The 12,031-nt window shown below is 42.1% G+C and overlaps 1 protein-coding gene across 2 annotated transcripts in view; it reads left to right on the plus strand.

The window, feature by feature from the left end:
* The window catches only part of LOC117356395 (cytochrome b5 reductase 4), a 96,734-nt gene that overhangs the window by 2,864 nt on the left and 81,839 nt on the right, over positions 1–12,031 (plus strand). For both annotated transcript variants that reach the window (XM_033935546.1, XM_033935547.1), the window contains exons 3-4: positions 2,837–2,937; positions 7,701–7,788. In XM_033935546.1, the coding sequence (XP_033791437.1) occupies positions 2,837–2,937; positions 7,701–7,788 (189 nt within the window). The remainder of the gene's footprint in view (positions 1–2,836; positions 2,938–7,700; positions 7,789–12,031) is intronic.

The following is a 12,031-nucleotide window of genomic DNA, read 5'->3' on the forward strand; positions in this document are numbered from 1 at the left end:
GGACCTTGCAAAACTGGAAGACTGGACATCAAAATGGCAGATGGAAGTTTAATGTGAGCAAGTGAAAAGTGATGCAAGAGGGAAAGAGGAACTCGTGTGATAGCTATGTGATGCAAGGGTCTACATTAAGGGTTGCCGCCCAGTGTGAAGCAGCAGCAGCTAAGAAAACAAATAGAATGTTAGGAGAGTGTGGCACGGTGCTTAAAGCTACAGCCACAGCATCCTGAGGCTGTGGGTTCAAACCCACGCTGCTCACTGTGTCCCTGGGTAAGCTATTTAATCCCCCCATTGCCCCAGGTACATTGTGAGCACACCTGGGCAACAGGGAAAAATGCTAGAGTACCTGAATAAATTCATATAAATAATTCTGAGCTCCCCTGGGAGAACAGTATAGAAAACTGAATAAATAAATAGTATGAAAAGTTTCAGCCTCTGATAACCAGAGCTGGTATTGTGACATCATAATGCTTCATTCCACCAATTCCTAAGAGTCAGCCTTATCAGTGATGTCACTTGCTGCATTTTGATTTCTAGAGTGACGCAGTAGTTAAAGCTATAGCACCCTGAGGTTGTGGGTTCAAACCCACACTGCTCCTTGTGACCCTGGGCAAGTCACTTAATCCCTCCATTGCCCCAAACACATTAGATAGATTGTGAGCCTGCAGGGACAGACCATTCTCTGCTACCCTGGGAGAACGGTATAGAAAACGAAATGAACAATGGCCAATCAGGGACTTCCTTAGGCTCCTACCTAAGAAAGTCACTGATTGGCTCAGGCGCCTCGGGCTCCTCCCAAGGGAGGAGCTTGAGATGCCTGAGCCAATCAGGGCCTTCTTAGGCCCTTCCCCGTGCATCACATGATGCACCGGGGCAGGGCCTAAGGCCTGCATTTCTTTGGAGGAGGCTGGAGCAGGAGGCACCCCTCCTCCCAACATAAAGGTTTGGGGAGGGGGAGGGAGTGGGCATACCTCCTGCCAGGTTTTTTTGGGGGTGGGGGGAGGTATTTGTCAGCAGGAGGGAGTGGGCATCCCTCCTGCCTTTTTCTTCGCAGGAAGGAGTGGTTATCCCTCATGCTGTTTTTTTTTTACGGTCACTGCATTTATCGGAGGAGAGCTGCATTTGTCGAGGGACGTTGTGGGAAGGTCGTGGGCAGCAGTGTGGGTTTTTTTTGTTTTTGCATTTCATTTAATGTGCAGAAATTTTGCTTGTGTAATACACACAAAATATCTGTGCCATTAAAAAAAAATGAGAAAAAAAACACCCTGCAGACCTTTCGGTGACACAGGTCTGCAGCAGTCGGGTTTTAGGATAGTGAAACCTGATTCAAAATAACCAAACATATGTTAGTGAATCAGTTTCTTGGCTATTTTGCATGGGGTTTTACTAATTTGCAAGGCTGGATTGGGAAATGGGCGATTGAGGGGGAAAACTCACAGTGGGCAGTTTTGTGAATTGGGTTGGAGAACAGCAATCATCTTTAAACCTGTTCAGAAAGTTCCAGGACAATTCAAATTGCGTGCCAAAGGGACATTGTTTTGAGATGCGCTAGGCGATGTTGAATAATGAAACCTCATGAGTCACCTCCTATTTTCTGTTTGTTGATATTTTTCATCTCTGAGCTACAGCAGTTTTTGTGAAATTGTGTTTTCATGATTTGTCTATTTTTCACATGCGACCTCAGTGTGAAGTTCTGTTTTAAATTGGGTAAGACCGCTTCAGAAATGTCATGCGTCATGGAAGGTGTTTTGAATGCGTCCAAATTTGTGAATTTTGCCCCAAAACACGATGACGGTTCTTCCCCAGCCACCTTACTTGTCTGACTTGGCCCATGCTGACTTCTTGTTTCCTAAACTTAAATCCACACTGAAAGGAAAGCGATTCGACACCATTGAAGACAAAGCAAAATTCGACACGGCAACTTTTTAGCGATTTCTGAAGATGTATTTAAGGACCATTTCCAGAAGTGGAAATGACATTGGAAAAAGTGTATACGTAGGGAAGGGGACCCAATGGAATAAGCTGTAAGATTGTTAATAAATTTTTATAAAATCAGTCCTGGAACTTTTCAAACAGACCTCTGCATATATATAATTTTTGCTTTTATCCTTTATTTCATTTTCTTCTCACCCATTGTCTTCCTGTTATTTTTTTCTTACTTCTGTTGGGTTATACCTGTCCTGTTGGTTCTGTGGGGGAGGGGAGGGTCAGAAGATCATGTGGTGGAGCATTTTGACAGCATTTACCTTTACAGAGTTTAGGCTTTAGGTTGAGCCTGTAGTTATGATTCAGATGAGTCCTAGGGGCTCCTTTTACGAAGCCGCGGTAGCAGTTTAATGTGCGTAATAGCACACGCTAGCCGCTACCGCCTCCTCATGAGCAGGCGATAGTTTTTCAGCTAGCACGGGGGTTAGCGCGTGATGAAAAGTCCTGTGCGATAAAGTCGCTACCGCGGCTTCGTAAAAGGAGCCTCTAGGACTCATCTGAATCATAAAGTTTCATAAAAGGAGCCCTAGTGTGTGGTTATTTTTTGCTTGAAACATTTAGTAAATAATGTTTAAAAATCTCATTAAACAGATACTTTTTGTGCTGGAAGTCATTATAAAGTGTTCAGATTTGAGGGGGGGATTTTTTATAAATATGAATATAGTTACTGGGCCTCATCTCAGGAATTATCAGTCTATAATATAAATAGAAGTGGTGTTTTATATCTAAAAATCTTAGTAGTTTTTCATGACTTTAAGAAAACTGTAATGTGTTGTAAATGGCTTGTATTTTTATTTTTGTATTTTTTCATTAGAAAACTTGAAAATTAATCATTAATCTTTTTTGTATACAGGGCTTGTGTTTAATGTTACTCCATACATGGAGTATCATCCTGGTGGGGAAGAGGAACTGATGAGGGCAGCAGGAGCAGATGGTACTGATCTTTTTGATCAGGTAAGGCAGTGAATCGCAAACTACTGGCTGTATATAGGACATGCCTCTCACTCTAACCTTTATCAAAATTCCAAAGTGTAGAAAACCAAAATCTGTGTATATATGTGTGTGGGTTTTCTGCACCTTCCTCAAAGAAGTAAGCTGTGCATACATTTTTTTGGAGTTTTTATTTGGTGATTTATGGGATAAAAAGGGGTCAAGTATCTTTAATATTCAGGATCATGTAGCTTTTTATGTGAACTGGAGAATTAAGGTCCATCTAAATTTAGGATCTCACATTTCTACTAAAAGCTGATGAAGGTAAGTTGCCTATCTATTTCATTTTATATATTTTGACATAATTACATTACATTAGGGATTTCTATTCCGCCATTACCTTGCGATTCAAGGCGGATTACAAAAGAGTTAGAGGGTGTTTTACAAAAAGATTTCTGGTCCTTTTTGGGGGAAAAAAAAAGAGTAGAGCAGGTTGATTTGGGGGTTCGGGGGGGGGTAGAGGGATGAAAGAAGGAAGCTTGAGAGGTTAGGACTTTTTCAGGGATTTTTTGAAAAGTATAGTCTTTATTTCTTCTCTGAAAGTTTTGTGATCTGGGATCGTTATCAGAAGATTGGCGATTTGGTTGTCTATTTTTGCTGCTTGAGTGGCTAGGAGGCCATCATATAGTTTTTTCTGTTTAACTCTGTTAATCATACAACATAATGAGAAACGACTAAAGGAATCTTTTTACAGCATCTGTTGAGTGCATAAGGTAACATTTCTGGCCATTTATGACAAATTGAGTTGTCTAGGACACTTCTTAGATGCTGACCACTCTTCTAAGAATCTTTTCTTAATAGTGGAAAAAAAGTCTGTTCAGAGCCAGAGGAGGTAAGGCTCAACCCTTTTCAACTATTGCCACCCCTTGTACTTAGTGGAAGCGGAAATAAGGAGGCAGTGAGATCTGAAGATGCTAGTGGTAAGGGAGCCAGAAAGTACTGGGGAAGCTCCCTGTGGGAGCAGGTGGAGTTCCCAAGGGTGCATCAGCATATGGTTGGATGAGCAGAGAGTTCAGAGGCATTTGGGACTAATTCCTGGTTGCTCAAGGTCTTGGAGCTTCAGTTGCTTTAACTGTGCTGCGGCTTCTGTCTTGTCTGTGATAAGCAAGTCTCTAAAGCATTTTTGTGCATTTCAGGATGTGCTGGTGGCTGTGCTTCTGTAGCTGATGGGGTCTTTGCACTGATGGCAATGGCAGCCATTTTTTTTGGGCCAGTGTACAAATTTTCTATAGGGCAGATTTCCTGGAGCTGCATTAGAACTGCTGTTCTAGTGTCAGGGTAGGTTGCCAGAAGCCTCTTTGAAGGGCGCCTTCCTAGTCTGGCAAAAATGGAGGGGAGAGGGGAAGAGAAGCAAGCTTGTTCCTATCTTAAAGAACCTGGAGCTTCCTTCTGATTCTTCTTCTGGGCATGGTAGGGTGGACTCCCACCCCCAGTCTTGGGACTTGGAGGGTTAGCCTAAGGCCTTACAGCAGCAGGCTGGGACCTGGCAAGCTCAGATCATCATTATATTGTCTTTTGTGGCAGAGGGCGGTGCACTGTACCTTCCAAGGCTTTAGGTACAGACTTAAAGGGTAGACCTTCCAGGGACAGGTTGATTTTGCTATTCAGAGTAATTATTTGGTTTGGAATATTTCTGACCTCAGTTACTGATCAGATTTCATCTCTGTGGGGGAGGCGGGAATGGAGGAAAGAGAGAGGGCGCTGGCCACATGGGGGAGGGGGGAATGGAGGGAAGAGAGAGGGCACTGGCCTCATGGGGGAGGGGAGAATAAAGGAAAGAGAGAGGGCGTTGGCCACATAGGGGAGGTGGAAATGGAGGAAAGAGAGAAGGCGCTGGCCACATGAGGGAGGGGGAAATTAAGGAAAGAGAGAGAGCGCTGGCCACATGGGGGGCACCATTCATCAGAAGGTGCAAGGGGAGGTCCACCGATGGATCAAAAACTGGCTGGCGGACAGGAAACAGAGGGTTGGAATAAAGGGCCATTACTCAGACTGGCAATGGGTCACGAGCGGAGTTTTGCAGGGGTCGTTGCTGGGACCGCTCCTGTTCAATATATTTATTAACGACCTGGAGGCAGGAACAAAATGTGAGGTTATTAAATTTGCGGATGACACCAAACTATACAGCAGGGTTGAAAACACGGAGGACTGCAAAAATCTCCAAAAAGATCTGACAGCGCTGGAAGAGTGGGCCAAAAAGTGGCAAATGAGCTTCAACATAGGGAAATGCAAGGTCATGCATGTAGGGAAAAAGAACCCGATGTTCACTTACAAAATGGGGGGGATCACCGCTAGGGGTGAGTAACCTTGAAAGAGACCTGGGAGTGATGGTAGACACATCATTGAAGGCGTCGGCGCAGTGCGCCACAGCCTCAAGGAAGGCAAACAAAATGTTGGGCATCATTAAGAAGGGTATCACGACCAGGACGAAGGAAGTCATCCTGCCACTGTATCGTGCTATGGTGCGCCCGCACCTGGAGTACTGTGTCCAGTACTGGTCGCCGTACCTCAAGAAGGACATGCCGGTACTCGAGAGAGTACAGAGAAGAGCAACTAAGCTAATAAAGGGTATGGAGGACCTCTCATATACTGACAGACTGAAAAATCTGGTGCTTTTCTCCCTGGAAAAGCGGAGACTTAGAGGAGACATGATAGAAACCTTCAAGATCATGAAGGGCATAGAAAGAGTAGATAGGGACAGATTTTTCAAATTATGGGGACCTACAAGTACAAGAGGGCACTCGGAGAAATTGAAAGGGGAGAGGTTTAGAACAAACGCCAGGAAGTTCTTTTTCACCCAGATGGTGGTGGATACATGGAACGCGCTACCAGAGGATGTGATAAGCAGGAGCACGCTACAGGGCTTCAAAGAAGGTTTGGGTAGGTACTTAGAGGACAAAGGGATTGAGGGGTACAGATAGGAGTAGAGGTAGGTTATAGGGATAGGATTAGAGGATTAGAGGCAGTTACAAAATTAGTCAGGGACACTGTTCAGGCAATTAGGCCTGATGGGCCGCCGCGGGAGCGGACCGCTGGGCAAGATGGACCTCTGGTCTGCCTCAGCGGAGGCAACTTCTTATGTTCTTTATGGTGCAAAATAAATTAGCAATCATAAAATGAGGTACAAATCTCTGATTGCTATTGGAGCTCCATGGCTGCTCAGTGCCATCTACTGGATCAGGTCTGGAAGGATATCAAGGCAAGACTGATTATCAATCGTATATATTTTATGTTTTAATAGATGATTGTGTTCAATAAATTCACTTTTATCCCAGGTTGATGTGTACAGTCCTTTCCCCCCACTTTTTCTTCTTTGTTATATTTATCATGGGGTGTTTGCCTTGTTTTTTGGATTGCCTTAATATGACTAACATATACCACTGCCCCCTCCTTTTCTTCCTGCCCTGACTTTCCTGAACAGATTTTAGCCCAGTATAACTATATCCCAGCCATGGTTCTCCATGAACCATGTTTCTGTGAGCGTCACTAAATCCAGTTCAGCCTCTTCTGTCACAGCCTCTAGAGCCAGAACCTTGTTTCCTGTGCTTTCCAGACATTGTCCCCTTTTCCCATCCGTGTAAAGGTATTTAGTGATTCATTTACCTGAGGGCTTATACTGATCTGGGGGCAGATAAACTGTGAGCTCGCCAGGACAGATGGGGAATAATGCTCAAGTATCCGATTGCAAACCGCTTGTCTGAGAGGTATATCAAATCCTATTCCCTTCCCCTTAAAGCCCTCTTTAGAAGGTTAGCCAGTCTGCTGCCAGTCAGATTAGTAAAGCTATTAATTTTTTTAATACCTAGAGTGGTACAGTAACAGATCAATTGTGATGTCATGGCATTTTTATTGGCTTTATTTTGGCCCACATTTTTGCACATTAGGTAAATATGATGATTAATTTACAGGGTGGCCACAAAAACACTCCTTGATTTTAAATGGTTACAAAACCAAAATTTATTGCAATATTCTTTCACCTTTGAGGCTACAGTTTCATCAACTCGTATGGTTTCATATGGTATCTTTTGATTGCATACACTCGATGTGCGCCCAACCTGTTGTTACTCGGCAAACATTGATGCGATAATCGAGCTCAGACCAGACTCTCTGAAGCATATCCGGCGTGATCGCATTTATAGCTTCAGTGATGTGTTCCTGCAGATCATCCATAGTTGTGGGTAGTGGAGGTATGTACACTCTGTGACTTTTTCCTTTGAGGGTACGTGAAAGACAAAAAGTAATATCCAGTGACCTTGGGGGCCACTTGAGAAACACCTGGTCATTTTGTCGCGTTGCATTGTCTGAAGGTTGTAACTTCTTCACCAATTGCAGCTTATAAGAATGAAAGTGCAAGCAATTGTGTAAGATCTTGCTAACCATGCTTTTTGGGACTTTTATTTGCTGTCATCTTATTTATAAACATATTCCAATAAATTTTGATTTTGTAACCATTTAAAATCAAGGAGTGTTTTTGTAGGCACCCTGTATTAAAAATACAACTCTGATGGCGAGCATTATTAGCACTCAGGGTTTGTGTTTTATGTACAGATAGTCAAACTTTCATGGTAGTGGCCATTATTGTGGAATATTATGTTTTCAAAAGGTAAGAAATTCTCTCTCTGGCAGACTTGTGATTACAGTTTAGTGAGCTTAATGGGATATCAAGTTCACCAAATAAAGCATGATATTTTGATGTTTATATAAGTCATCTGTTTCATCCTTAACAGGTTCATCGTTGGGTCAATTACGAATCCATGTTGAAAGAATGTCTTATTGGAAGGATGGCTGTCAAGCTTGCTACTATTATTAATAAAGGTATTTAATTTCAATGTCAAAATGTTTAAGGGCATTTATGGAAAAAAAACTACTGTATTTTGTTCTTTTGTTAATGATGAAGAATGTAGGACTAGGTTATAAAGTCAAATCAAACAACAGATTAAATGAATTTTTTGCTTCAGTCTGTACTGAGGAGGATGAAAGGGAACTAACTACCTTTGCCAGAAATGGGCCATGATATAGAGAAACTGAAAGCTCTCAATGAATTTGGAAGATGTGATAAGCCAAATCGACAAGCTGATGAGCAGCAAATCAGCTGGGCCAGATGGTAAACCCTCCAGTAAACTGAAAAAGCTCAAATAGAAATTGCAGATCTACTATTGATAATCGGTAATCCTGTCATTTAAGATCATCCAGGGTACTTGATGATTGGTAGGGAGTTAATGTAATGCCAATTTTGAAAAAGGGTTCAAGGGGTAATCGAGAAATTACAGACCAGTAAGTCTGACATTAGGGCTGGGCAAAATAGTAGAAACAATTTTAAAGAATAAAACTATTGAACAAAATTACTGGACTGGTTTAATGGGACAGGCTCAACATGGATTCAGCTAGAAGTCTTTCCTCATCAATTTGCTTCACTTTTTGAAGACATGAATAAACTTGGATAAAGGTGAACAAGTTGTAGTGTGTCTAGATTTTCAGAAAGCTTTTACAAATTCCCTTACAAGAGACTCCTGAGAAAATTAAAAAGCCATGGGATAAGAGACAGTGCTCTGTTCTGGATAAGGAACTGGTTAATGGATAGAAAATGGAGGGTAGGGTTAAAAGGCCAATTCTCTCAATGGAGGACAGTAGTAGAGTGCTGCAAGGATCTGTACTAGGCCTGTGCTTTTTAACATACTTATAAATGATCTGGAAATAGAAATGATTAGTGAGATGGCACAAAACTAGTCTAGGTTGTTAAATAATATGCGCTCCAGAGGGTGGGGTGGTAAAGAGGAAAACAGTGACAGAGTTCAAAAAAGCGTGAGATGAACACAGAAGATCTCGAATCAAAAAATAATAGTAAATATTGAAGAACTAAGGCCAGTACTGGGCAGACTTGCACGGTCTGTGTCTGTATATGGCCTTTGGTTGAGGATGGGCTGGGGAGGGCTTTGATGGCTGGGATGGTTTAGGTGGGCTGGAGTGAGCTTTGACGGGAGACTTCAGTAGATGGAACAGGCAGAGCTTTGGGTTCTGGCCCAGAAAGAGCTAAGAAGAAGGAAAATTTAAATTAAATTAGTAATTTAAAAAGAGGGTAAGGTTGGGTCTTTATCTGCCGTCATCTACTATGTTACTATTTTTTTTTGCTATGTTTAGATTGCATGAAATGCAGGAGGACCTTAAAAGACTGGAAGGCTGGGCATCCATGAGGCAGAAGAAATTTTAATATGACAAATGCAAATGATGCATACTGGAAAGAACTCAAATTATAGCTTCATGATGCTAGAATCCACATTAGCCATAAAGAAAAGGATTTAGATCTTGTCATGGACAATATGTTCAGATCTTCTGCATGCTTATGCTCGGTTGATACTACAAGGCCATGTAACAACCTGCAACGACTAAGCTATTGTTGCCTTCATAGCTCATTTTCAAAGAAATCTGCGAAGCTATTCCTTGGTCCTCAATCCATATGTTTACCTATCACTACCATTTAGAAGAGACGATTGATTTGGGCAATCTATTCTCTACTTAAAGACAACTTTTTCTCCAACCCTCTGGCGTTTTGCCAGGCTCTTGTATATTCAATACTTAACCTCTGTCAAAAACATGATCTTGGCAGCTTGGCTGTCCCATATGTGAGAATATTATGCCTGTTTGTCCTCAGAGAAAGTAAAAGATACTTATCTGTAGAAAGTGCTTTCTGAAGACAGCAGGCGCATATTCTCACAACCTGCCTATCTCCCCTAGTGGCTTCTTAGCTTTGTTTCTGAACCTGTACTGGAAAAGTGCAATGCAGAAATTTAAGATTAGATTTAATTAGACTGTAGGTCCTGCAAGCCAACATTAGGTGGGAATGCACCAGCGTACATACAGTATGGGCACTGCCTAAAGATTTAAAGTGACAATGCACTTGGTAGTGTCCGTACTGGGTTCCACAGATGATGTCATCCATGTATGAGAATATTTGCCTGTTGTCCTTGGAGAACACCTGCTACGGATAAGTATCTTTACTAAATGTTGCCATTCCTTTCGGTGCCTGAGCAGTGATTGGCTTGTGCACTGAAAGGAAATATGACATCTAAATTTAAATACAAAATGCCTGCAGCTTTTTTAATGTATTAGCTCTTCTCATGTCCAAGTAGAGAATGACAGGGGGACAAATTTTTCCCCATCTCCACGGGAATTCATTTTCCCATCTCTTCCCGGCAAGTTCTTTTCCTGTCCTATTCCTGCAAGCTCCATTCTCATCTGCACAAGCCTCAAGCACTTTAAAAAACATAAGTGTTTGAGGCTAGTGTGGTTAAGGCACAGCTTATAGGAATGGGGAAATTGAATTCCTGTGGGGATGGGGAAAAAATTGTCCCTGTGTCATTCTCTAGTCTCGATCCCTGGTGTCTAGCAGCACTCACTTGTCCCTGATTTGACCAACCCCCTTCTGTCTTGAGTCCCGACCAAGACCCCTGTTATCTAGTGGTAACCCTTCCTCCCTCCCTTTCACCCAACAATCCACCCTGACTTAACTAACTAAAAAAAAGCCTCCTTGATCTCTCCTTTAGGTCTGGTGCCTTGAATAAGGCAGGAGTGAAGCCCACTCACTCTTTTCTGTGGTTGCCACTATCTTCAAAATGGTGCCTTATGCTGCAAGGTGCATTATGGGATGAGCTGGGTGGGGACAATTTGCCATATAATGGAAAAATTCTTTATATGGCAAATTAATGAACCAGTTGGAGAAGGGCTGGTTATGTTGGGGGCGTTGGTAGGTAGGGGACCTTGGCCAGTATGGTCAGGTTGGAGAGAGAGAGAGGGAGGGTGCTGTTAAAACATTCCTCTCAACTAACACTTCTTTGCTGCTGTGCAGCTAGCAAAAAGTTTCCTTTCAAAATATGCAGGTAAAACTTTTTTTTCTTTCTGCATGGCTCTGTCATATTTCCTTAGTTAAGACAGCAGCTGATCATATGATGCAATGCAATGTGAATGTATCCCTATTTGTATGCCTCGAAACTTTGTTAATGTCTCGCTGTAACCCGTTCTGGGCTCCTGGGGAGGACAGGCTAAAAAATGATCTAAATTAAAAAAAAAAAAGTGTTTGTTTTATGGGTAAACCATTCTGTTACTTCTGAAACCTCAATAATTGAGCCTTGTCTTGAAAAAGCAACTTCTTGCTTTGTTTGATCTGATGATCACCATTTATCTTTGGGTAAACTGGAAAGGTAGGATTGCCGCATTGTTGCAACTGTGTCTTGGCTGTGGGTTTTGAAAAAAACACAGTACTGAAACACTGTCGGTGTTTGCTGGCTTTATGGGCTGAGAGTTAATTGAGTCTGCAATGCTGATTATACTTTTGGTAGCATCTTTTTTTTTTTTAACATTAGGGACATAATAATGTGGGTTGCTGTTAAATCATGTTATTTCACCCCTAACTTGTGCTATTTTTAGAACAGGTTTCATTTTATGAGGCAAGACCTAGGCCTGCCTTTACAAAGCCACGCTAGCGTTTTTAGCGCCAGCTGCAGCGGTAAAAACCCCGTCACTCATAGGAATTCTATGAGCGTTGGAGTTCTTACTGCTGCAGCTGGCACTAAAAACGCTAGCGTGGCTTTGTAAAGGAGAGGGCTAGTTACTAATAACTGGGGTTATTGGTAAAATAACATATCTTAATGGAAGCCCACTTTGATAACACCTCCCCTCCCCCTTATTAATCATGGATTTTGCACATTTTGGGCTGGTCCTTGCAGTAGTGCAAAAGCTGACCTCTCTTCTGTAAGAACAGACAAGAATGTTAGATGAGAGTTCCTTCTATTGGATTCATAGTTGCAACTTTTGTTTCTTATTTTATTTATGCAATGCAAAATATTTCCTTGCAGTTCGTTAGGTTTAAAAAAAAAGTGATGGTTGACTCCATTACTGAGGAGATTACACATGAATTGGCTCCTGCTTCTCTTATATCTATATTGTGTTTTCATTCAAGTAGTAAAGGCCTTCGTTCTAAAAATCAGCTAAAGCAAGGCTATCCTTCTTCTGTGGTAGGTGTAAAATAAGGGTATCAAATTTGGCCCTAGATTTGGCCCGCTGT

This window comes from Geotrypetes seraphini, chromosome 3, assembly GCF_902459505.1.
Source record: "Geotrypetes seraphini chromosome 3, aGeoSer1.1, whole genome shotgun sequence".
Lineage (NCBI taxonomy): Eukaryota > Metazoa > Chordata > Amphibia > Gymnophiona > Dermophiidae > Geotrypetes > Geotrypetes seraphini.